Genomic DNA, 27,441 nt, shown 5'->3' with positions numbered 1-27,441 from the left:
TATATGATGAAATTAAAATATTGTATATTTCCTGTGATGATAATTTGTCACACATAATCTAAATATGATACTTAAACATAATATGTAAAATTGAATTCAATCATCTTTAATAATTTGCTGACTTTCACTCCACAGGCCATAACTTTACACATATTAGAAAAATATGACAGTCATTACAAAGATATTTATTAAGCCAGGAAGTTGGAATGCATTTTTTTTTAGAATAGGATAGCTTAATTCATAACTTTTAAATATCTAGACATTATCATGTGGGGCTCCATTTTGAATTCTTGCCAAGGACCCCACAAATGCTAGCGGCCAACATGAACCCAGCAACTCAACCACCAGTACATTTCAAGACAAGGTTGCTGCTCACTGAGAATTAGGGGTAAGGAAGCCTGATTTAATGACACTAGCTACTATTAGGCTTAGGTGTTTGGTAAATTCCACACTGTCAGGAAAGGGCAGTCTGAGGAGTATCCTAGAAATAATTGTTCTGGAAAGGATGTCATAGTCCCCAAAGCTGGTATATAGTTCAAGGAAGACTTCAGGGTCAGGAAAGGACAGGTGAAGCCACTGGTCTGCAGGACCCAGAGAAGGAAACACTATCCCCCTCCTGGGGCCAGAAAAGAGGGAGACAGATGTCAAGGCCAAGAACTAGGCACAAAGAGAGTCCCACAGGGACCAACAATAGGGAGAGAAATCAAGCTGGACTCTAACACGCTTCTCCCATGGAGGTCAAGGCAGCTGGTGGGGACTGGGCTAGAGGTGAGGATAAGGAAGAGCAGGCAGGTTACAGAGAACACAGGACTGGCAGAGAAGCCCAGGTAGACATGTGCAGAGCCAAAGACCTGGGCCAACCCTGGCCAAATGCAAGAATCTGGACTGTGATTAGGGTGAGGGAGACAGTAGGGTCAGGTAGAGAAAGGGAACTTCACTTTTTTCATACTAGGTGCAGCTTCCCTGCACCATGCCTGTACCTCACAGCCACAGAGTGCTATCTGGGTGGGAAAGGCCAAGGACTGGGCATTCCTGGCTCTGTAAAACAGCCAAAGAGTCCAGGACATACTAATTGGTAGCTACTGAAAACAGTTTGCAGATGAGTTTTCTCTGATTTCTGGAGAGAAGAGATGTCCAGCATCAAGTCAAAGATCAACACTTGCTCCCTTCTCCTTCTCCCTAGATTGAAAGAGGGTTTGGGGACAAATTCTTGAAGGTAGAGGGACTGAGAACCCAAGGAATGATAGCAAAAAAAGCATTCTGCTCTCTCTCACCCCTCAGGCTTTTTGCCCCTGCATATTCCTCCCAGGTTCTTCCTTTCCTAAACTGACCCAGAGGGAGGAGGGGATGCCCACACATTGTAACTTTAGAAGACATTCCATCCTGTCTGACTTCCCAGAGGTAATTGACTCTCAAATTCTTTTTCTCCAGGTCAGTCACAGAAGACTAAATTGGACATGTCCCAAAGGAAACTGACTAATTTACTAGGGGAAAAGTCACATCAAAAGCATGATAGTATAAGACCGCAGGGATGGATGAGGCCATAGGGAATCATTTTTTATTAGGACAGAATCAGATGCAGCCTCAGGAGATTCAGCTGGCCTTGGTGTGGATGCCAGGTCATTTCTCAAAGACCCAGCTTTACATGGCCCCCAGGGTTGAGCAATTCATTCCACCAGAGCAAGTGAATTAATGATGTTGAGAGACTGGGCTGTCTCCTGGCCTTGGGCTGAGATACTTGTCAGCACTGCACGGGATAAGCTAGCTTGATTCCCAAGGGAAAATAGAGAACTAACAACTATTGTGGGCCTACTCATATAATGTTTTAGGGCTCTCATCCCTACCACCACCATCATCATCACCCCCTGCTTCCACCTTGGTACTAGAGATTGAGCCCAGGGCCTTCACACTGAGCTACATCCCCAGCCTTTTTTTTATTGTTTTTTTATTTTGAGACAGGGTCTCCCTAAATCATTAAATTGCCCAACCTGAGCTTGAATTTCCAATTCTTCTGCCTCAGCCTCCCAGAGGGACCATACCCAGCTTAGTTTGGATCTTAAATATCCCTCAAATTTCCATGTGTTAAAGGCTCAATCCTCACTGTGGTGATAGTGGGAGGTGCTGTGGTTTGGGTCTGAAATGTCTCCCAAAGGCCCATGTACTAACTGCTTAGTCCCCAGCTTGGGACTTTTGGGAGCTGGTGGATACTTTAAGTAGTAGGGCCTAGTGGAAGGTTTTAGGTCACTGAGGGCATGCCCAGAAGAGGACTGCAGGACTTCATATCTGTCTGTCGGTCAGTATCTCTCCTCTCCCTCTCCCTTCCCCTCCCTCTCTTCTCGTCTCTCTCCCCACCCCCACTATGTATCCCAGGCTGAACTGTAATCACCATCTAGCCCAGGATGGCCTCCAACTTGCAATCCAGTTGCCTTAGCTTCCTGAGTGGTGGGATTACAGGTGTGTGCTACTATGCTTGATTCTCATTCATCTTCTCTCTCTCTCTCTCCCTCTCATCGTAAAGTAAAAGGCTTCGCTTCTACATACTTCCTGCCATTATATGCTACTTTGCCACAGGTCCAAAAGCAATAGGTCCACCTACCGATAGACTTCAACCTCCAAACTGTAAGCTAAATTAAACCTTTACCTTTATAAGTTGATTATCTCAGGGATTGTGTTATACTAATAAAAAGCTAACATGGGAGGTGATGAAACTTTTAAGAGGTGGGGCCAGCAGAATGTCTTTAGGTCATATGGCCTTCAAGGGGATTGTGGAACCTTTATATCCTCTTTCTTTTGCTTCCTGACCTTGAAGTCAGTGGTTTTACCTTGCCCTGGGTTCCTCCCATGATGTGCTGCCTAGCTACAGGCATAAAAGTAACAGAGCCAACCAATCACAGGATGAAAACTCCAATACTGTGAGCCAAAATATATTTCCCTTTATTAGGTGATTATCTCAGGTATTTGTTATAGATAGCAGTGATGGCGAATCTTTTAGACCAAATCCCCAAACTGCAACCCAAAACCCACTTATTTATTGCAATTAAACCTGAATACTGAGGTTTTAGTTTAGAAAAAAACACCATGGTAACTTGTCTCCCATGCCAACAGAGAGGGCTCTGGGCACACAGGCCAAAGGTTCGCCACCACTGTGTTATAGTAACACAAGCACCAATAAGAATACAGATTCAGGAAAGCAGGTGGGAGCTAGGCATGATGGCACATATCTATAATCCCAGCTACTCAAGAGGCTGAGGCAGGAGGATCACAAATTTGAGGCCACCCTGGGCAACTTAATGAGAACTTGCTCAAAATAAAGTAAAATAAAATAAATTAAAAGACAGGTGATAATACCCAGTGCCAGTGAAGGTATAGTAAAACATTACATGCTGTTGGTGAGTATATAATTTGTACAATATTTTTTGGAAGCAATTTGGTAATATCATTAAGCAATTTAAGCACACACTCATACTTTTTAACATAGCAATTTCATTGCCAAGAATTTATTTTACAGATTTACAGGTATGTAAAAGTTTCTGAAAAAGAACATTCATGGCAGTATTGTTTATAATGGTAAAATAATGGAAACAAATACCCATCAGTAGAGGGCCAATTGAGTAAAATAGGTCTTATATCTTATAAAATGAATGAGATAGAACTATAAGTGCTGCTATGGAAAGGTATACAAGATAAATTCAGAAAGGAAAGCAAGTTGTAGAAGAGCCTTTTAAACTATCCCATTTGGGGTTTTTTGACATGAATTGGTTCTCCATGTATTTATACTAGAATAGAAAACATCAAGAAATATACACATATACAAGAAACTGAATAGTGGCTGCCACTTGGGGGACCTTCACTTTTTATTTTACATTTATTTTCATGAACGTGTATTACTTTCAAAACATATAAGAAAAGTTAAAGAAGGAAAAGGAGACCAATGAGAAGTAATTTGTCAACATGAAAAGCAGAAATTTATTATTAGAAGAAAAACTCAGGGAACGGGCCTAACGGTAAGCAAGACATGGTGGCTGATGGATGGACCTTTCCTGACCACATAAACTTGCTGCTAACACTTGCCAACCTCCAATTCCTTGAGACTCAAGCAGTCTTCTGTGGGGCCCATTCAACATGGTTGAGGCCAGAGCGCAGTTTCCTTCCCTACTAGAACTGGATAGCTGAGTTGTCCAGGAACAGGAGTGGGGAAAACACTGGTAGCCAGAGTCATTGGCAGAGATTTGCACCTGGGAAAGTCTCAGATCAGCTGAAGCTGAAGGCAGCAAGTCTAGCCAATCCCTGTCCCAGCTAATGACACTATTGATCTCCAGCTTGGTTACCACTGAGTCTTGGCACAGCTGAGGTAATGGCAGTCACAAGTCTCCAACAACAGCAGAAGGAAGCAATCATCATGGCTGGGTCAGGAATGCACTGGGTAAGACAAGCTTGGAAAAATCCCAGAAACACTTGAAATTTTACCAGAGACCAGGCTGTCTGAGTACTTTAAGAGTCTTATATTAATGATATTCATATTTCATTCCTTCATTTGATACTTTGAGCTCTTACCGTACCAAGTACAGGAGTTATTACAGTGAGCAAGGAAAACCATGGAATTTATGAGGTTGAATTAAATGAAAATAGAATTGCCAATGTTCAACTTTTCTGGACCCACAAAAATGATGAATTTTAATGGATCATTGTAAATACATTCTGGCAAGAGAAAAAAAAACTGCACTGCCCAATTAATGGCTTGATTACAACTGTGAAAAGAACTATGAAGGAGAAATCAGAGGTGATCCAGTCTCATGTGCACGCATGCATGTCTGTGTTGGTAGCCAAGAAAGGTTTCCCTATGTGAGTTACTTTTGAGGACACAAGAATGAAGAAGAATTAACTTAGTGATGGAGAGAGAGGGAGATCACTCCTGGCCAAGTCAGGTACAAAGGCTGGAAGGACAGGAATCGGGCATGTTCCCTGGCTGAGAATGTGACTGAGCCAGAAGAGAGTCAGGGATGACAGAGGATGAAGCTGGAGGCAAGCAGGAGCCACATCAGGTAGAGCTTCATAGTTGCATTAAGATTTTATGCCATCAGGTTTAAAAGACAATGGCATATTATTTATATTCAACAGGTGGCAAAGTCTAGAGTTACAAAAAATGCTCTCTCCCTTGCTACAGACAGCTATTCTGCTAGGATAGGGTTGCCACAGGATTGGAACCTAGGTTCTTCGAACAAGCTTTCTGTTTTTTTTGTTTGTTGTTTTTTTGGTACCGGGGATTGAACTCGAGTCCATGCGCTTGTGCAGCAGGCAGCGAAACCACTGAGCTAAATCCCTGGCCCCTCAACAAGTTTTCTGAACACCAAATCCCCCTGGGAGGGTGAAAGCAAACTGCAGCAGGCAGGGAGGCCAGGGCCTCTCTTGGTGGAGGTCAAGGAGGCTCTATGCAACCCGGATGCCCACCTGGGGCTGCCTGGCAGCTTAGTGCCCAGTAGTACTGTAGGAACCAGCACATGAAGAAGCAGCAGATGAGTTTTTCCAGGTAGCTATTAAGGCCCAGCAATGCCAAGCTGAGGGGGTGCAGGATCCAGAGCATGGGGATGGCACAGCACCTGATACCCTCATCTTGCCACCCAGGGCACCAGCAGTGTGTGGTAGGAATCCAGGCCAAGGACAAAGCAACAGCTGTCCTGACACCATGGTCATTCCTGGCCCTGTGTCATTGTGAACTGGCAGGGCAGGGTAGGGGCTGAGAGCACCACGCCAAGCCGACTAGGGCACAAGCACCTCCAGGAAGGCCACAAAGAGGGCCCCAGTGGTACTAGACAGGCCCAAGCATGCCTAGCCATGCTCCACCTTGGCCAGGTTGAGCAGGTAGAGACTCAGGGTCTGGCCCAGGCACTCACTGCTGCAGACAAACACTGCCAGCAGAGCCTCAGTGGCAGGTAGCCCCAGGTCCAACATCGTCATAGGCCAAGGGCACCATGATCATTCCCACCAGGTCATCCCAGGGACTACAGCCTCCAGCACCCAGGTCCTCAACACTATTGACCTTGAACTGGGGGAGAAGAAGAGAGTCACTGTAGAGGCCTGCCTACAAAAAGAAGACCCCATTCTATCCTCTTCCCATTGCAGTCCCCTCTCCTTCAGTCCTTGCTGGGAGGGAATACTAGAGGCAAGGAAGACCAGGAGAGAAGAGATGAGAACCAAATTCAGCCAGAGAGGAGGGGAATGGATCCCAGAGTTCTTGGTGAAAAGCTGCGGGGAATGAGAAAAAAGCAATTCCAGAAAGCTCAAAAATTTCCAGCCTTGGCACCTGGAAGGTGGAAGTGCCTCTTATGGATGAAGTATGGTCAAAGATGTGGGCCACAGATATGTGAAGCAAACCCACAGAGGGCTGAACCAACAAGGAGTTCTAGAGAAACCAAGCTGGGATATAAAGAGAGCCCTTCCCAGAGAGAGGTCCAGCCCCCTCCCTGCACCACCCAGATCAGTGGTAGAGGGAGTGAGGCATAGATGGAGGAATGGTCTTGTGATGCTGGAACAAAGACAGGCCTAGCCATAGTGACCCTGGACTTGCCTTGGTGAAGGTCCCCTGGGAAGATGCCCCAAGGTCTGCAACACCCTTGGTAGAGCCAAAAAGGTTTCACATCTCTCAAGCCTTCCAGGCTGTTTCCTCATACTTCACCTTCTGACCACAAAGAAGTCCTAGGTCAGACTCATAACTCTGGACAGCAAAGCAAAAACAACACAGGCCCAGGAATCTGGCAGCTTCTGGATACAGACATTTATTTGCCATGTAACCTTGGGCAAGTTACTCAGCCTGAGGCTGACTTCACTGCTGTAAAATGGAGATTACAATACCTATCTCATAGGGTTGTTGGGAGGATTATGAGAAAACATAAGTAAAACTCTGAGCCCTGAGGGTGACACTGGGGAGATACTTCATAACTGTTAGCTCCTTCCCTTTGAGGCAGCACACAGATTAATGTGTACACCCACACAAGCACATATACAATGTTAGAGACAGACACCCTAAGCAAGTAAAACACAAAAACATCTGGCATCTGGGCATATCCTACCCTCTCCCTAAGGGCTATAAGTGCATAAACCCATTTCCTGTTACTATTTTCGACACGTAAACGTATCCCTAGGATGTTCTAAAACTCAGTCCCTCCAATACCAAAATCTAGACTTCTGCCATTGAGCCTCTCAGCCTCTGGTCTTCTGCAGGATTGAGTATATTCTTCTCCTCCTTCAGTTCTCGGCTCTAGTCCCCATAAACCCCATCTACAACTCCCTCCATCATCCAAGATTATTCAAATTACCTCTTGTTCTAGGTGCTAGAGCTCTCTAGGGTCCTGGGATCCTAGCTTTAAGGTGTTGAGACAGGACAGAATCCCCTCCCACCCACACATGTCAGGAGCTCCAAGTTAATCCCCAGGACATGACCTGAAGAATGGGCTCAAAACCGCCAGAGGTGGCAGGTGTGAGCGGGGTTTGTGGGGGTGCAGCCAGGGTTCCAAGGGAAGGGAATGTCATGCAGGGTAGGAGCGCCTTCAGCACAGGAAGGCAGAAATAAGGTGTTAGGAAGACTAGGCAGCTGAATGTTATTGTGCTGAGCTGACCTGGTCTTAGGCTGCAGATTGGGGGGGGGGGCATATTTTCTGAGGCCTGGCTTCTCTTTGGGCTACCGAAGAGGTACTGCTGAGGCTCAAGATACTCCTATGCTGTCAATCCCAACTGCTCCTCCACATCAGGTGGCCAGCCCCTTTCTCCAGCACCTTGCCTATTCCACAGTTGCTGGGCCAGCCCTACAGCCAAGCTTGAGGAGCTGGTTGCTGCTAATCCACCCAGGGCCCAAGACTTGGTAAACAGATGCCCTCAAGAGCATGCCAGCTGTGACAGGTTTTACTCAAAGTCCCGACTAAAGACAGGCTCGCTATAGCATCCTGGAGAGAGTGGAGAAACTATGAGGCCATGATCTCAGGGGCTCCAGGTTCTATTTTCACAAGTCTCAAAATTTTCAGGCAGAGGGGCAATTCTGGAAAGCAGGAAAAATTTAATCACAGTAGACAAGTCTTCCAGGTGTCATGCTTGCCCATTTTCAGCTTTGGCAGCTGGTACAGTGGAAAGTGTGGGTTCTGAAATCAATCAGGCCTTACTTTTAGACTGTTTTGATACACAGATAATAACACTTTCCAGTATTCTCTTTGGTAGAACAAATCAATATTTAATAGCCTTTACTGAGCACTTACTATGTTTCAGGCTATGAAATATTTACTGTTATGGTCCTTTTTTTTAACTTAAGTTATGAAGTGCCAGCTCAATGGTGCACATCTGTAATCCCAGCTACTCAGAAGGCTGAGGCAGGAGGATCACAAGTTCAAGGCCAGTCTGGGCAACATGGTGAGACTCTGTGTCAAAAAATAAAAAGGGCTGGAGATATAGTTCATTGGTAGAGTACCTGGGTAGTATGTACAAGGCCCTGGGGTTTAATCTCCATCATGGAGGGGTGGAGAGAGCTAGGAAGTGGCAGATAATACCTCCTCCCAGCCACCTTACTAGTGATTGGTTTAGGAATGGAAATGTGACACAATTCTGGCCAATGAGATATGAAGGAAAATCTAGCTTTCCTTTCTCTGCCTTTTCATCTTTGGATGTTATGTGCAAATATGCTGTCTGGAGCTGCTGCAGCTATTTTGCAACGCTGAAGGAAGTAGCCAATGAACTGAAAACAGCAGAACAGAAAGCTGAAAAGTTGGTCCTTACTGTTTTTATTAGTTAGCCCAATTAGCCAACACTGAAACTGAAGCTATCTCTGAACCCGTTATGTGAAAGAAAGTCTTATTGACTATGCCACGTGCATTTACATACTACTGATTCATCCTTGTTATAGGTAGACTGAGTGCATTACTGTGCTTGAAGACACAAGGAAAGAGCCAACTAAGAGTGTCAACTTGCTTGAGGTTCACGTCTGTCAGGGACAGAGCAGGAATTACCATTGTATTGTATAGTGAACACAAAGTGGAATAATACACATAGATGTCTTTTACTACTGTGGCTCCCCAAATCTATTGTCCCTACTCCAAAAGATTTACAGGCAGATGGCTAAATACTTGCTTAACTAAATGAACTCTTTTCCTTCATTCTTTTCCCTTGTGATTCCCACAAGGACCCCACTGGACTGCTTGATGACACAGCAGTAGGTGCCGTAACATGTTGCCTACTTTCCCTTGAGAACTGCCATACACATATCCTTCTGATCCCCAAGGACCTCTCCAATGCCTCCCAAGCCTTGGGCCCTGCTGTACCATTCAGCATTCCAGGGAGCTGGCTGTCTCTTGCGTCCATGTAGAAGTCAAGAAGCACTGAACTGAGTGCCACACCTCACTACCATAGGCTGGTGATTTCTGGTCTTATGACTTGAGCCCACCTTTGTTAGTTCTGTAAATCTAAACTATGAGAGATAAAAAGAAATGGGAAGGAATCCCTCATATGGCTCAGAAGGGTATAGGCAGAAGCAGATAAACACTGCCTCCAAATTTTTGAGTATGTATTAATAACCTTTACAATGTGCATGCCTTTTGAACCAGCATCTTCATTTCTAGGGAATGCAAATACAGTATAAGTATGCAAAGGTGATTTGTTGTGAGGTTTACAATTACAGAAAATTGGGAACAACCCAAATGTTCCTTATAGGAGGTAAATACAATATACACCCTTACAATGGAATATTATATAGCTATTAACATTGATGAGGTAAAACACAATGGCAGAATGTCAGGTTTAAAAAGTAGATAACAAAGTAGATTAAATTATCTCATCTTCATTTAAAAACATGTATCTGTACAAAGGAATAGAAAAGGTTGAGAGGTATAGTTATACCAAGGCAGGAAAAGTGGTTATCTGGGTGATTCAAATTTTTGGTGATTCAAATGTTTTCTATTTATTTTCTATTTTCACATGACATGAGGATTATTAATATGTGTAATATACATCCCTCAAAACAGAAGAGCATAGTTACAGAGAGAAATCAGGGCCAGGTAGACCAGATGTTTCTTTCAACACTGGATGACTAGGAACAAACTGATAATAAAATGGTAGGCTCTGTATGTTCAAGCATGTTCCTGCTGTCATAGCTGGCATGAAGAGACTCTCTGCTCCCAGGGTTTCTTCAACACACTCTTCTTCCTACAATATCTGCCCACCTTTTTAGTTTGGACTAAGGATTGGCAGATATCCAGCAGCCTCAGAAGCCCCAGGCAGATGATGGCGGGGATGCACGTACTCAGGCACTCTTTCAGGCATGCCAATGTGAAGATAGCCCCTGGAATGGAAAGTGAGGTCCCTGAGTCTCCCCGGGTCACTAAGGAGATCCAGGGACTCAGGAGTTCCATCCTAGGCTGACCTACTCCAGTCCAAGCTTCTGGTTATACACTGAACCACGACATACCCCACACCAAACCAGATATACTCATATCTGATCTCACAGAGAAAGCAGGACCAAGAATTAGAACCCTTTCAAACTAAGGCCCTCTCCAAGAGCAAGCAAGAAAGAGAAATGATCCAGCCAAACCAGGGACTGAGGTGGGAGGACGGGGACTGGGGAACAAATTCTCCCTGATTCTTTTCCTGTCTTAATTCTACATCGACTGAAGGGAAGGAGGCCAGAGGACTGGTGATGGAAGTGTGGCAAAGATCTTAAAATGAAGAAAGTTCAGGAAATGGAAAAGAATGCTTGGGGAGCAGGGTGGTAGTAGTGGCAGCAATGGTGACATTGGCCAGGGGATGTAGAAGAGCCTGAAGATGTCTGGTCACTGAAGTATGAGCTGTCTTTGCACATAAGCAGCCCCTGTGGGCAGAGATTTAGGAGGGGCCTCTCTAGGGAAATTCTCTACCTTCTTGTTCAAGGGGCCCCACTTCCCTGCTCTCTACTCCCACCTGTAAGACTCATAATCAAGAGGCAGCTGCTGCTCCACCCCCTCATCCCAGGATTGGGCATGTAGAGGAAGGGGTAGGGGCTGTGAGGTTACAATACATCCTCACAATGGAATACTACCTAGCCATATAAGTGATGATGGAGAAAGTGTACTTGACATGGGTCAGTGTTATGATATGTTAAGTTGCAAAAGCACCTGTCCTAGCCTGAAGAGTAGAAACTGAGCAGAGCAGAAGTACTCCTGTTCCCAGAGAAAAAAGGTGACAGCAGTAAGGTGGAACAGCTAAATCTATCATCTTCCCCCAGAAGACCCATTTCCCCAGGCCAGCTGGCCCCCTTACCCATCATTAGCAGGGTCAAGAACAAGTTACTGATCTCTTGTAGTATCGGTGGGCCCAAAGCCATCAGCAACCCAGCCAGCAGTTCCAGCCAGCCCACAGTTGTTTGGTAGTTCATGGGATCAGGCTGGTAGCCAAACAACTTCAAGGGAAACACTTCAGCAAACTGCACGAACAGGGCTTTCTAGGGGTGGCAGGGAATACCTATCAGCCACACTGGCCAAGGTTGCACCGCCCAGAGGCCCCACAGGGGCATTGTACACCTGTCCCCTCAACTTTCCCAGGAAAGCAACTACTATTCTACACCAGATCCAGGCCTGAGAGAGGAGAGGACCCCTCATGAGGGTGAGCACTGGAACCAGGGAACCAGCCTAGGCTCCAAGTGAGAAGGGCTGGGTGGAGTTGTCGAGACTACTTGACTTCCTTGAAACAGATTATAACTCAGATCCAAATCCCAGTTAGAGGGAATGTGCCCTGGGCCTTCCCATCTAATGCCAAGGCCTTAGGAATGCCACAGATCTTTCCTTCCTGCCGGGCCTGGTTTCTCTTCAGGCTGCTCAGCAGGGAATATATGAAGATGGGGTCAGAAGAACTCATTAAACAGATTTTACCTCCAATCTCCAGTGTGGGGTCCTACATCCCTCTGTGGTAGATAAAAGGAGTGGGTGAAGGAGCTCAAAGTGACTTATCTGGTTGTTCAAATGATTCATTTTGCCCTGAGTCAAAGGACAGATTTACCCTGACCCTCAGGGCTATCTGCTCTTCACCTTAGCACTACCTCTCCACTCAACCCTGGAATGAAGAAACTCTAAGCCATTTGGCTCTAGCCATGTACTGCTCCCTATAAACCACCACTCTACGCCAAAGAAGAGGGAATCACCAGGCCTAGGAAAGGGAGACCTCTGTTACCTTGCTGTTCCAGCCCTGGCTACTCCCTCTGCTTAGCTAGCCATAGTGGCACAGCCTGGAATCTGAGCACTCTGGGAAGCTCAGGGAGGAGGATGGCAAGTTTGAGCCCAGCCTAGGCAATCTAGTGAGACCCTGTCTATAAATGTAAACAAATAAATGTGGTGAACATAGCTCCGTGTGAAGGACTTGAGTCAATGTTACAGTGTGTTAAGGTTCAGTTCCCGATAAGAACAACAAACCAAGTCTGGCTTCTTTGAGGGACTGGGGGGATTGGTGGTCAGGGCATGAAACCTTGCCCTAGTTTGGAATCAAATACGAAGGAGACTGGCAAGGATTTCTAGGCTTCTCTTTCTGGCTTCATGGGGGAAGAATTCTGGATTCTGAGTTAGAAGCCTCTAGTTTGGGTCCTGCTTCCTGTCTGGTCGAATAACCTTTAGCAGATTACCCTTCACCCTCGGGGTGCGTTTCCTACCCTGCAAAATGAAGATTAGTAGAGCACTGCCTCGCGAACATCAGAGTACTCCGAAGCGAACGAGGTACAGGTGGGGAGCACGCTCGGCCACTCCCCCAACCCCACCCTCGGGTCCCCGGCCTTCTTCGCAGTCTAAATTTGCCTGGGGCCAACGGGGCTCAGCCAGAGGGAAAGTTCCGTCCCCTCCCGCCTCCGGAAGATCCCAAGAACTCGAGTAACTCCGTAGGAAGGCCCGGCGCTGCCCCCTAGCTCCAGGGCAGTCTAGCCGGGAGGCAGGCGGCCCGCGGGGGCTCGGCGGGGCAGCCAGGCCAAGCACACGCCGCCCCCGTCCCGGCCCCGCTGTCCCGCCGCACCGCTCACCATCTGCTCGGACTCCGGAGCCGAGAGCGGCCAGAGCTTGGCCGCCCCGGTGAGCGCGAAGAAACCGCCCAGCAGGACGCGCAGCGCGACGAACACGAGCGCCATGGCCGCGCCCGCCCTCCCGGACGCCCTGACGAAAGCCCGCCCCGCCCCCGGCGCATCTCCCCCAGAGCGGCCGCCCCAGCTGCTCGCCCTAGCCCCCCGGGGGGTTGCCGCGGTTTGCGCCAGTCGCGTGCGCAGGGCGAAAGCGTGTGGGTGGAACACCTCGTCTCGCAGAGGGATACACTGAGGCCCTAACTGGTAATTGGCCCCTCTCATCTAGAGAAGTCTGTCTCCCAGGCAACACCAAGCGAAAGCAAACGCGGGGATGTGGCTGTAAGACCCGGCTTCATTCCTGCCTGGGCCACACTACTGGTGGATCTGAGCTGTCACCCTACCCCAGCAGTTCTCCTTGAGTTGGTAACAGGCCTACCAAAATTTCCCCTCAGTAAGGGCTAAGAAAATTAGTTGTAAATTAAGCTAATTTATAGTTAAATCAATAACCAGTAATTGTAAAAATGTCCTTTTCCATCTTTGCCTGAAATATATTTTCCTTCTAAGTTCTCTCAGCTGAAATTGAAATGTGAAAAGTTTGAAAATTCAGATAACAAGCCACGGGAAGAGAGGCTTTCACCGAACAAAGGCCTGACATCTAAGGGTAGATGGGCAAACACAGGCCAAATTCTGCCATCGGTCTTTATTATTATTATTATTATTATTATTATTTTTAACTCTCCTCTCCCTTCAAGAAGTTTACTTTTTTTTCCAGTACCGGGGATCAAACTCAGGATCTTGGGCTTGCAAGGCAGGCGAGGCAACCCTGAGCTAAATCCCCTGGCCAAGATGTTTACACTTTTTTTTTTTTGGTACTGGGGATTGAACTCAGGGCCTTGAGCTTGCAAGGCAGGCAACAGAACCACTGAGCTAAATCCCTGGCCCAAACTTTTTTTTTTTGGTACCGGGGTCAAACTCTGGTCCTTGCGCTTGCGCAGCAGGCAGCGAAACCACTGAGCTAAATCCCCGGCCCATGTTTACACTTTTTAATGATGAAAATTTTTTCAAGTGTCTTCCATAACACATGAAAATTATGAGAAACTCGTATCTCAGCGTTCACAGATTTAAAGGATTCTTGAAACACAGCCATTATGTCTATGGCTATTTTGCATTGCAAACTGCAGAATAGTGGCCAAAGTATTGAGGCAGGAGAAAGGTTGTGACGGCTTAGGTGACAGCTGGTGGCCAGGAGAAAAAAATTCTTTTGGAGGCAAACCTTTGCTCCAACCTTACCTCACTCCACTGTTTGATGTAAAGGCAGGTCTCAAACGTGTTAGTTGTAAATTACTAAGAAGAAAATAGGATGGGCACTAAGGAGTTGATTTTGGCAGAGATGCAAAGTAACTGAGACCCTCATTTAAATGATCAGACACCCATTAAGGGGGGGTACTACTGGCCAAGCACAAAACAAGAGTTGAGTACAAAATCATATGTGGACTGTGACTGCTACATGTTCTTGGGTATACAATATGATACACTTCTTACACTTGCTAAAGCTTTTACAGTGGATCCTCAACATATGACAAACTCAGTTTGTTCCCAAAGGCTGGTTGTAACTCAAGTTAGTTAATTGCCTTCAAAGTCTCTCTCTCCTTATAATTTTAGGCCACCTTCTTCCAGGCAGATCTCAGTGCTCTTAGAAAGACAATGGCCCAGGATTTCTCAACCCCACAAAGGAAAGGATGTTGTAACGTTCCTTCCAGAACTCTTTAAGCATTAAATCTGAGACCAGCTGGAAACACAAGTGACTGGCATGCATACATGTCGTAACTCATGACTCTATTCGTAAGTTAAAACTAAAACTCCAGTCATAACCCAAGTTCATATGATAGGCCGGTTGTAACTCTAGGGTCCACTGTATTTTAAAAAGTATATTATCCAGCTAAGCATGGTGGCACATGCCTGTAATGCCAGAATTCTGGGAGGTTGATGAAAGTGATTTTGAATTTCAGCCTAACTTGGGCAACTTAGCAAAACTGTCTCAAAAAATTTTAAAAGGGCTGGGAGGTAGCTGAGTGCAAAGGCCTTGGGTTCCATCACCAGGAAAAAAAAATGCATGTAATTTCACTGAACCTCCAGCACAGGACTTCTCTGTAGAATAGCCTCCCTTGCTGTTCTTTATCCTGTCAACAGAGCAGCCCAATACTGCATCCAGGTGATTCTAATAAACTGTCCCTTTACTAATTCTCTTTGGCAGTGTCTTTCATCTTTTGTGAGTCAAAGAACTCATGGTGCTAGTGACAGGATAGCTACAAAGCCTACAATATTTACTACCTAGCCCTTTATGAAAAGTCTGGTTTTTGTTTTTGGTTTTTTGGCACAGGGTCTTGCTATGCAGTTCAGGCTGGCTTTGAACTCTAGGCAATCCTCCTGCCTCAGCTTCCCAAGTGCTGGGATTACAGGCATGCACCACCACACCTGGCTTTATGAAGTCTGCCAAGCCCTGGTCTTGTGGGCCAGAGAAGCCCCAAATAAGGGTCTCAAACTTGCATGCTGCTTCCAGTTCCAGTTAGCCAAGCTACTTAGATCTGTTTTACATAACCTACTGTGGATAGGTGGTTGCTTGGATGAAGACTGAAATTTCTTGTCCTGTTGAGTTCAAACTCTTTCAACATCCAGGTTGTGCTATTACATTATCAACTGGGCCTTTTATTATCTGGAATCTTGGTCACTAATCCAAGTTTATATGCCCATTTAAGAACTAAATTCTCTACCTTCGATTGTTAAAATTATATGTAATAATGTACAAATGTGTAACTATTAAATCTCTCCATGAAAAGGGAAAATTTATTAAAGCACTTATTTAATCGCAAATCCACAAACAAATTCACATTAGGAAATTATATTTTAGCATATTTATACAAACTTTAACACAAAATTATAGACTTTGATGATATCAGCAATATGCATGTTGCTATTCTTTCTCTTTTACTAGTTTTTCTATCCTTGGAATTAATGATGTGACTGCAAGTCTTAAGGCAGGGCCAGAAACCAAGAGGTTTCTTTGTTTTGACTCTGTCAAAGCTGAAAATGTAGCATCACACAAATAAACAGTTGAAAAAGGCAATAAAACTTTCACTGCCTTTTCATGGAGTTCTGGATAACTTGTTTTTGCATTTATCCAAAACTGAGTTATAGACATTGACTTAAATACTGATTGTAATCCTAAATCTGAAGATAACTGTGTTAGTTTCTCTTCTTCAAAGTCAGTGAGATTATTATTTTGGTGATTCATAAAAGGATTAATTACCCACAGATTCCCTGAACGCAAATCATCCTCTGGTGGGTGACAGTCATGGAACATTTGAGAAAGTCCTTTCAGGTGCTCAAAAATAATGCTTCTGAGATTTTTCACATTCAAGTCTGATGAGTTTGAGAATTCAGAAAATGAAGGGAACATGTCATAATCATTCTCTTGTGTGCGCTTCAACCACATCTTTAACTTTTTCTTAAATACATCAATTTTGTCACATAAACTGAAGCAAGTAGTCATGGTTCCTTGGAGACTTGAATTTAATTCATTTATAAGTGAAAATATATCTGCTAAATAGGCCAGCTTTGCAATCCATTCCTCATCATGAAAGTACTTGGCCAAATCTGAATGCTTTTGATTTAAAAATATTTCCATTTCATGTCGTAATTCAAATAATCTTGTTAAAATTCTTCCTCGTGATATCCAACGTACTTCAGCACGAAGAGGTAAATTCACGTGCTCAGATCCCATCTCATCACACAAAATTGTTAGCATTCGTGAATTCAATGCATTGCTCTTTACAAAATTTAAAATTTGTGCTGACTGCAAAAGAATTTCATGTAAGCACAGAGACAACTTTTCAGCTGCTAAATGTTCACGATGAATAAAACAATGTGTAAATGCCACTGAATTCATAGCAACTTCTTGAACTTTTGCCCTTAAGCCAGAACATCTGTCAGTCATACTTGCAGCACCATCAGTACAGAGACCAACACAGTATTTCCAGTTCAGAGATTTACTATCAATATATTTATTTATTAGTTCAAATATTTTAAAACCAGTGATTTGAGAAGACATTTCAATGCAAAATAATAATTCTTCTTTTATATCACTACAATCATAATCAATGAAACGAATATAGCATAACAGAAGGGTCACAGCAGAGAATTCTGATGACTCATCTATCTGAAGGGCAAACCACTTTGACTCTCTGACCTTGTGAATCAGCTGGTCTTCAATGTCTGCAGATAGTTCATCAATCCTGTATCCAATTGTATTATTAGAAAGAGGAATGGTTTGCATTTTGTCTCCAGCACTTGAACCCAAAACCTCTGAACACATTTCTACTAAATATGGTTTAATTAATTCTTCTGCAATGGAGAATGGCTTCTTGCTGGCAGCAATTTGGAAAGCAATTAAATAAGAAGCTTTCACAAGTGACTTTTCAACTAGTAAACACTTTTTTAAAGAACTGTTTTGACATTCCATTTCAAGAGATTTCTGTTCAAAAAAATCTACTGGCTTGTCTTCTAATTCTGAATGTTTTGTCTTCAAATGATGAGAAAGATTTGCTGGCTTCATGTTTTCACTGGGTAAAATTTCTCCACAAATGACACACTGTGGTCTTGGTGAGCTCTCTTTTGATCCAGGACAGATAATAAAACCAACTTTTAAATATTCTGCATCATAAGTGTGGAAAAACCCTATTCTCTTTTTCTTTGCAGGTGGAGAATTAAACTCTGCATCACTTTTCTCATTAAGCATAGGTAAATCTGAAGGAAATAATTGAGATCACTGTTTTAGGTTCAAGAACAAATATGCAATGTTCTTTGTTTTTCCCCTACACATTTAAAATTTATATTTGGCTACTTGTATTTATCAAAAGAACACAGTGATTGAAAACAAACCATAATCCTCCATGATGCCATTAAAAACTGAATTTCTCCTTTGCCCAAACTTGGTCACTAACTATAATAAAACTGGAGGCTATGGAACAGGTATAAGTAATCCCAAGTATCCAACAGATTTCTGGAATTAGCTTTGAAGTCCAAAGAATACATCAAATTAAGAGTAAATTACTTTATTTCAAAGAGTTTAGAAAAAACAAAAGACAAAACAAACATCAGAAAAAGTTAACAATTTAGTGAATCTAGATAAAGGATGTGCTGATATTCATTATATTTTATTTTCAACCTGTCTGAATTGTGAAATTTTTGAAAATTAAAGTGAGTAGGGCCAGGGATTTAGCTCAGTGGTTCCGCCACCTGCTGTGCAAGCGCAAGGACCTGAGTTCGATCCCCGGTACCAAAAAAAAAAAAAAAAAAAAAAAATTAAAGTGAGTGAAAATATAAGGGTAATTATTGACTTTAAAAACCAATGTCGGGCTGAGGATTTAGCTCAGTGGTTCCGCCGTGTGTTGCACAAGCACAAGGACCCGAGTTCGATCCCCGGTACCAAAAAAAAAAAACCAATGTCAGTGAGTGTAGATCAATGGATCCTCTCTAACACTGATGGTTAAAACATAAACTGATACATAACTTTTCAGGAAGGCAATTTAGCAGCAGGTTTCAAAAGCCTTAAAAATCTATGATAGACTTTGAATCAGTAATTCTACTGCTTAGGATTTATCCTAAAGACATAATAAAGCAAGTGGACAAAAATCCATTAACACAGCTTAACTAAAAACTGCTTATAAATATTAAAAATCTAGGGCCTGGAAGTATAGCTCAGTGGCAGAGCACTTACCTAGTATGTATGAGACCCTGCATTTGACCCTGGACAAAAGAACCTAAACATCTGCTCTTACAAGATTAGTAATGTTATATATACTGGAGTCTATATCTATTAAGAATCTCAGTGTAGGGCTGGGAATTTAGCTCAGTGGTGCCGCCGCCAGCCTCTCAAGCGCACGGTCCTGAGTTTAATCCCCAGTACAAAAAAAAGAAAAAAGAAAAAGAAAAAGAATCTCAATGTAACTGAGTGTGGAGGATCATGCCTATAATCCCAGCTACTCCAGAGGCCAAGGCAGGGGGACCACAAATTCAAGGCCAGCCGAGACAACCCAGTGGTACAGAGCTCCTAGGTTCTTTCCTCAGTACCACACACATACACACAAAATCTCCCAATGTATATTTAAATTTCTATTGACATGGACTGTTTTCAATGCAATGTAAAATGACAAAGTAGCTTACAACATTAGACATATGAACTGTACTTTTAGTAACTAACAACTGAATTCGGTATTTAAAAAAATAAAACTAAGGTTTAATCAATAATGCTTTTAACCAAATCCTTATCTTAGAAATTATAATAGTTTGTACATTTAGAAAACAGCAATGTATCCATGTAGGAGATATCTGTCTACTCTGTGCATAATGCTTTGTGTGCATATGGATTCAAAGTATGTGATCTAGAAATTAAGGAATGTTTTCACATTCAAGAAATTGCCAAATACGTTCTTTAAAAAATCAAACAAAGTATTCAAAAAGAAACAATAAACAAAAAACTTTTGACAGGGAAAGCACAAGAACACGTACCTGTCTGACATTCCTTGTGTTGGGTATGTGGTTTGCAAGAGATGGCCTTGGTCTGTGTGACAGGTTTGCATAATATACCTTTGTTCTTTAGAAGCTTAGGAAGCTGAGAAGACTGAGAAGACAGACATTTCATGGCATCTGACTGTGCAGTTTTCTGGTTAAAAACAAATTCAAGAACCAAAGAGAGTTTTTAGTACCTTATCACTGACTATAACTGTTATCATATGAAAGATGATATATCAAGAGAAATACCATTCTGAAAGAACAGTTCCCCAAAAGGCCTACTTTGGAAAATATATACTTTAATTCCTAATTCTCCTAATCAGTGTTAGTTCCATTTACTGATGGGGCGGGTACCAGGGATCGAACTCTCGACCTTACACTTATGAGGCAGGCATGGTCCCACCGAGCTAAATCCCTGGCCCATTTACTGATTTTTTAAAAAACATTCAGGAGGCTGAGGGTACAGCTCAGTGCTAGAGCCTTTGTCTTGCATGTGGGAGGGCCTGGGTTTGATCCTCAGCATTGCAAGATAATAACAGCAATAATAAAAATTCTATAATGTGATCTAAATAACAAAAACAATTCTTGCTGATGAGCAAATAGCTACTCAGATAAATTACATCCAATCTCCAACTATATGCAAAAATATATTCTTTCTCAATTAAAGACCTTAACATGAAAAAAACCAAAATTTAAAATTACTGGAGAATTTTCAAATTCCTAGAGCATAGAGAATGTATTCTTAAACACAAAATAAAAACAAAGTAAAAAAAGACTAAGATATTTGACTACTTGGAAATTTAAAACTTTTGTAAACAAAGGTCTCATATAAATAAAGTCAAAGAACAAACAGGAGTAGGAGAATGTATTTAAAACGTGTTTATTCATTCAAGAAATATTTATTAAATTTATTTATAAATATTTATTAAATTGTTCACCACAAGACTCTTCTAAGCCCTGGAGGAATAGCAGAAAACAAACTGGAGTCCTGCTCTTATAGACCTTACATTCTAGACAGAGACATGGAAAACACATATGACAAACCCCTGATGTACAATTTGAGGCAGTGATAAGAGCTGTGAAGAAAAATTAAGCAGAGTAAGAAAATGGAGAGTGAGAGCATGGAGGAGGGATAATTTTGTAGTAAACATCTGAGCAGAGGTCTTCCAAACTACTCAAAAGAGTAAGCCATGCAAAGGCTGAGGTTACAGGAGTCCAGGCAGAGGAACTGTAGGTGCAAAAGCTCTGAGTTGGAAAAGGCTTGGCTGGCACACTTTAGGAACAAGGCTAACAGCACATAGCTAGAGTTCTTACACCCTCCAACACATTTTCGAATCTCTTCCGGTGTTAAAGTGCAATAAACTGTTACAATGTAATTTCCCTTTTGGCCAATAATGTGGCCCAAAAAAATGTGCTGGGGGGGGTGGGTCTGCAAGGGTGGAATGGTGAGACTGGAAAGGCGGGCAGAAACCAAACTACATAAGATCAGAAGGTGCTAGTTTAAAACAACAGCAACAACACAATTAGGACTGAATTTTAAACGTGATGGGACACACACTGGAGATTAAATTTACTTTTTTTTTTTTTGGTACCGGGCAGGACCTTGAGCTTGCAAGACAGGCGGTGGAATCACTGAGCTAAATCCCTAGCCCTAAATTTACTTTTAAAATAAGTAATGGACACATTCAGTATAAAATTTAAAAGGTATGAAAGTATAAACATGAATGATTGCCAGACATTCAAACTGAACTCTGAATACAACCACTGTTCCTAATTTCTTATATATCCTTCTGGAAATGGTCTATATAAGCAAACAATGATAACATATTAGAAAGTTCAGCACCTTGCTCTCATCACTTAGCAAGCTATCTTGGAGGTGTACATAACTTTGTATGAAGCTGCTTCATGACAGTTTACATAGTATTCCATTACTGAATGTACCATAAATAATTTGAAGAATCCTTGCTGATAAACAATGGAATGTTATAAATCTTGTGCTATTATAAACAATGCTACAGTGACCATTCTTATACACAGATTAATTCTATGTGTTTGTACATTTATAGAATAAAGTTTAAGTATTATTGATGGGTCGCAGGTGTATGATTTTAATTCTGGTGGTACTGCCAAATTGTTTATAGAAATTATAATTGTGTGCCTATATGCAGTATATGTCTGTTTTCCAACATCCATGTCAACAGAGCAGTATCATACATTTTGCTATTTCTCAGTAAGTGAAAAATTATCTTACGATAGTGTGGTTTATTTTTCTTGTGTGAGCATTACTTATGTTTCCTTTTCTATGAACTACCATACCCTTTGCCCTGTTTACTTTTATCTTTAAAAACTTCTATGCATATTTTTGTATTTGTTTTTGTTTTGGGGTACCAGGGATCGAACTCGGGTCCTTGCTCTTCTGCAGCAGGCAGCGAAACCACTGAGCTAAATCCCCGGCCCTTCTATGCATATTTTTGAATAGTAATGCAACATAAAACTCAAAAGATTCAAACAGTAAACAATGGAAAAACCATTTTCTCTCTTAATTTCTCCCCCACTGAGTTCTCAGAGGCAACCACTATAACCTATTTATTGATGGCCTTCCAGGAATATTCTACACATATGAACAAGCACACATTTGGGGGGGGGGGAGGTTAAAGCACAGATGGGAATACAGTATACAATCATATGTCTTGTATTTTTCACTTTAGATTTCAAATTGTTCTATGCTTGTACACACAGAGCTGTTTTTCTTTTAACAATTTCACGGTATTCCACTGTATGGATATACCATCGTTATTTTGATTGCAACTCCAAGACCATTATGAATGTGTAGGGGACTCCACTTGCCAGACTATGTAAACAGATGTGGGGTTGGAAAGGGGTGCATTTTAGACTCTGCCTAATTAGGAATATTTTTTCTAATTAATAACTCTAGAGTGAATTCACCATGGCCCTGGTCACTGATGAAAAAACTCTTTTCAAATTTCTGCCATCATAAGCAATGCTGCTTAATATCCTTGTGCCTAATTCATTTCATAAATGTATAAAATATATCTGAGGGATAAATTCCTAAAAATGGGATTCCTGGGTAAATGGTATTTACATTTTAAATTTTAACAAGTTCTACTAAATTGCTCTGAAGCAGTTTTATCCATTCACACTCCTAATGACAATATGTATGGATGTCTTCAAAGTGTTATTCATCATTTTTATCTCTACCAATATGATTAAATTGTACCTCTAATGGTATTTCTCCAGTGTTGAAAATGAGTGTCTTTTCATATGTTTAAGAATTATTTTTATGTCCAGGCATATAAACTGATGAATCATACTTCTGCCCATTTTCCTATTGGGTACTGAGTCTTTTTTTGGGGGGGGCTTTTTTTTTTTTTTTTTTGAGATAGGGTTTCGCTATGTAGTTCAGGCTGGCCTCAAACTTGTTATATACCCCAGGCTGGCCTCGAACTGGATACTGAGTCTTTTTATTGATTCACAGACACTCTAAATATTTTTTTACTAGCTTTTAGTGACACAAGTTGAATACAGTTGAATTTTCCTATGGATTCTTAAATTTTCCAATGGATTCTGTTATGCTCTGGGTTTTGTGATTTAGAAATACTTTCCCCACTTCCAGCTTATTATATTTTTTCCTATACATTTCCTAGTACTTTTACGGTTTCTTTCATTTAATTTTTTTCTCTTTTCTCTGAACTTCATTGTGGTCTGAGAGGTGGAAATCCAACTGTTTTCTTCTATGTGTCTACTGAGTTATCACATCATTATTTATTGAATAATCAGTATTTCTCCTACTGCTCAGAAATGTCATCTTTATCATTACTAAATTCCCATGGATATATCTGTATCTATTCTCAGTCTTTTCTGAGTTGTCTGCATATTCATGCACCAATATTGGATATCTTAACTATATATGGAACTTTATAATATCTGTAGCTTTTCTATAACTTCAACATGTGTCCCCCTTCTATCTCTCTTAGACAGAAGCTACCTTTCCTCTCAATAAATTTTTCCTACTCTTAAAAAAAAATATGTGAAAACTAGTTCTTTCCCTTCTTTATTCTTTTCCAGGACTTCACTGAAGGTTTCCAGCACAGGGGTAACAGGATTTGATTAGTGTCTTTAAAAAAGATTATCCTGCTGCCGCCTGCCTCGAAAGTGCAAGGTCCCGAGTTCAATCCCCAGTACCAAAAAAAGAAAGATTATTCTGGTAACATAGTGGAGAAAAGAGTACTGTACATAGGACAAGAATGGATTCAGAAACACAGGTAGAAGATCGCTAACAATCCAGAAGAAAGACAATGGGGTTCACATTATGGAGGTAGCAGGGGGTTAAGAAACAGTGAACAATGGAGAGAAGCCTATGCAGAATACAAGGTTTCTGTTTTAGACATGTTTGAGACTGCTATTACTCATCCAACTGTAAATGTCAAGAAGGCAGTTAGATACATGTTTAGAGATCAAAGGTCAAGACAACAGAAATAAATCCGGAATCAACCACTGCCTAGATGGTATTTAAAAACCACCTAAGGTGGGCCAGGGATTTAGCTCAACGATACCTACCGTGCCTGCCTTGCAAGCACTAAGCACAAGGTCCTGAGTTTGATCCCTGGTATCAAAAAACCCCACAAAACCACCTAAGGATGGAGCAGGATGGCACAAGATTTCATAATGGTATTCAGAACAGCAAGCAATTTAAAACTTATGAATTATTTATTTCTGGAATTTTCCACTTAATATTTTCAGACTATGGTTAACTGTGGGTAATGGAAACCAAAGAAACAAAAATCACGACTATAGGGAGACTACTGTATATAAAGAGTTCCTAGGAATCAAGAAGAAAAAGATAATTCAATACAAAAATGGGGGAAAATTTAAAAAAGGAAATGCAAAGAAAAAAATCCAAATTTTAAAAACCCCACAGAAATATAAGCAAACCTACATGTAATCATTGACTAACAAGATACCATCAAATAGACAGGCAAAAAAAATGTTTAAATATGACAATATTAAATAATGATGAGGCAGTAGGAAATGAGTACAATCATTAGTTAGTGGGAGTAAAACATGGAACAGCTACTCTGTACAGCAATTTGAAACCTAAAAATCTAAATACTTTTTGACTCAATGATTCTACTCTTCCATTTCTACACTAGAGAAATATCTCCATGGGGTACAAGGAGACATAGTCAAGGATATTCATTGTGGTAGAGATATTTAATAGTGAAAAAGTAAAAACCCAGTCCATCAATAGGCAATGAATAATATGATACTCACAGATAACACAATACTATATACCAGTCAACAGGAATGTACTAAATCTATTAAGTATCAACATTAATGGATTTTTTAAAAATATTAAAATTTTTCCATGGATTATATATTTGAAAGATTACAAAATTATCTGAAAAGACAAAGTCATAATAGTAGTAGCTTCTGGAGATGTGAACAAGGGACTCCAAATAGTGATTAAAAAAAAAATGGTAGGGGAGGGAACTATGAGCAAATAAGCCAAGTATAACATTAGTTAATTCTGGGTGGTAAAAAGACAGTAGAGCAGGGGTTGGCCAACTATCAACTGTGGGCCAAGTCAAACCCCTACCTGTTTTTTGAAAATAAAGTTTTATTGGAACACAGCCACACTAATTCACTTATGTATTAAGTGTGTCCACCTCTGCACTACATTGTCAGAGGTAGCAGAGTCTCACATTGCAACAGAGACTGCCTGGTATACAAAATCTAAAATACTATTTAGGCTTTTACAGAAAATGTCTTTGACTTTTTCAGATTTTCTTTTTACTTTTTTGTATGTTTTACCATTTCCCAAAATGTACGACCATTTAAATAACCAGAGCAAGATTTACACTAATGTTCGTGGAGGAAAAGAATATTCTAAAACTAGCAGGGCTTTTTTCATAAGTGTGCTACATTGCTTATCATTACATGTTTTAGAGAATAAACTGAAGATAGTAATCAAGAACTACCTGGTAACACAGTTTAAATTGGTGAGTTATAGAAATATTCCACATGAGAAAAACATACAATCAGTCACATTAAATATGAAGTATATGTCCTTGAAAAACCTGAATAATTGAAAAATAGCATAATTAAGACTAATTGCCCCATATACATGAAGTAGAAGGATATATTCTCAGAATACATAAAAATACAATATGGAAAATTTTTATAAATGCACATTAATATTTATGTAGACAACACATTAACACCTTAATTGGACAACTTTGTAGTTAATAGCATCATTAATAGTACAAGAATAATTTATTAATCACATATTTAAAAATATACAACATAATGTATAAAGTTAATTTAATGATATTTCATTAACTAATGCTGTATATTGCCTGAAAATAATTATAGAAAAAGTAATAATTAATTAGAAATTATTATCTTCCAACAACATAAATAACGGAGAGTTTACTAAATTAAGACAAGCTATCTCTCCACATTATAGTGAAAGCCAGTCTGGTTCTCTGCAAGACTTTTGTTAAACAGTGAGTCTGATATAGTTTGAGCTTTCCTCATTTTTTTTTCCACTGAGAATTTCTTGACATGCAGATGCATTTTCCACCTTTTTTGCCTTGTCATCACAGACTAACAATCCATATTTGGAATATCTTCTTCAAAACTAGTAACTGCTACTAAAATATGGTCAAAAGCCTATGCCAGTAGCTTTACTGTTAGTTGAGCTAAAGGCCTAGGCTAACTGCTATGGTCTTTGTCCTGCTACCTTTGTATTTCTAATTGCAGCCCAAGTGAATCAATTTTGTGCAGGTCTACCTTATATACAAATATACTTTACATATAAATATATAAATATACCTTATACAGACTGCTTATTAACAAATGCTATACTGTCATTCAAGTTAAAGCCTCTTTAAGATTTTGATAGCTGTAGATAGCAGATACACCTTGCCTGCTCATTTTTGTATTATTAAAACTTCAATGAGCTTTAAAATTGGAAATGCATCCATGACTTAACAAAAACCTTGTACTCACCGAGTACATTTGAATGAAATTTCAAATCATCAAAAATGTTGTATGCCTGTATTAGTAAGATTTTTTCCCCACTTATTCCATTATCTTTGGCTGGCCATAAGATACTTTATAAACTATGAAGAGTACCTGTTTTAATGCTGCTTTTGGTGTTCTGAGCACTATCTCTAATAGTGGGCAGGGTACACTTTTCTAAATTAATCATATAAGGTATCATAACAGTGGTTTGGCCATCTTCGTAGATTTTCATCACATCTAACTTCTGTCCAAAGTTACTGAATTTGGGGACACACATTTCAGCACTAATACCACCATGTAACAACATTGTTATGTGACATAAGAAAAGATTTTTAATTATATCAAGAGTAATTATATCAAGAGTAAATTAACATTTACCACAACAGTCACCAAAAATATTAACCTAAGATCTGGTATAATAGCATGCGATACTAATAAAAGGTGATAGTAATTTTATTCCTCTGCTAAAAGGCAACAATGGCACAAATTTGTAATCTTTTCAGCCCACCAGATTTGAAATGATGCACTTCTTGAAAAAAATAATTTCTTTAATTTGGGGGACATTCCACAGTACTTCAAATTTGAAATATAAAGTAAGAGTTTAAACGTATTTTCATTTTGTACTATTTTCAGCCTCACATACTTCAAAATTACAATGATACTAAACTTTCAAAACATTTTCTAGTCCAAAAAGAAAATGCTGAATATAGTAAAAGAGAAAAATAAGCAACTAGATTGAATTATCAAGCATTTAAAGAAATTAAGAAACCTGAACACAAATG

General features: G+C 40.9%; 2 protein-coding genes across 13 annotated transcripts in view; both read right to left on the bottom strand.

Moving 5' to 3' along the window:
* Tmem35b (transmembrane protein 35B) overlaps positions 1-15,743 on the bottom strand; it is a 36,247-nt gene extending 20,504 nt beyond the window's left edge. For 2 of the 3 annotated variants that reach the window (XM_087215340.1, XM_087215339.1), the window contains exons 1-3: positions 13,007-15,743; positions 11,269-11,449; positions 10,197-10,315 (exon numbers count right to left, since the gene is read on the bottom strand). In XM_087215340.1, the coding sequence (XP_087071466.1) occupies positions 10,197-10,315; positions 11,269-11,449; positions 13,007-13,324 (618 nt within the window). In that variant the 5' untranslated portion in view covers positions 13,325-15,743. Of the gene's footprint in view, positions 1-9,918; positions 10,316-11,268; positions 11,450-13,006 lie in introns of those variants that run through there. The other variant, XM_004850915.3, reaches the window with a different exon arrangement.
* A 125-nt stretch (positions 15,744-15,868) lies between these two features.
* Zmym6 (zinc finger MYM-type containing 6) overlaps positions 15,869-27,441 on the bottom strand; it is a 36,719-nt gene continuing 25,146 nt past the window's right edge. For all 10 annotated transcript variants that reach the window (XM_087215336.1, XM_087215330.1, XM_087215335.1 and 7 more), the window contains 2 exons: positions 19,610-19,763; positions 15,869-17,845 (listed from right to left, as the gene is read on the bottom strand). In XM_087215336.1, coding sequence (XP_087071462.1) covers positions 16,014-17,845; positions 19,610-19,763 — 1,986 coding nt within the window. In that variant the 3' untranslated portion in view covers positions 15,869-16,013. The remainder of the gene's footprint in view (positions 17,846-19,609; positions 19,764-27,441) is intronic.

This window comes from Heterocephalus glaber, unplaced genomic scaffold, assembly GCF_053883595.1.
Source record: "Heterocephalus glaber isolate CG9 unplaced genomic scaffold, H.glaber_assembly_v1.0 deba00001452, whole genome shotgun sequence".
NCBI lineage: Eukaryota > Metazoa > Chordata > Mammalia > Rodentia > Bathyergidae > Heterocephalus > Heterocephalus glaber.
The sequence above is the reverse complement of the archived record's forward strand: the minus strand, read 5'-3'. Positions and strand labels throughout refer to the sequence as shown.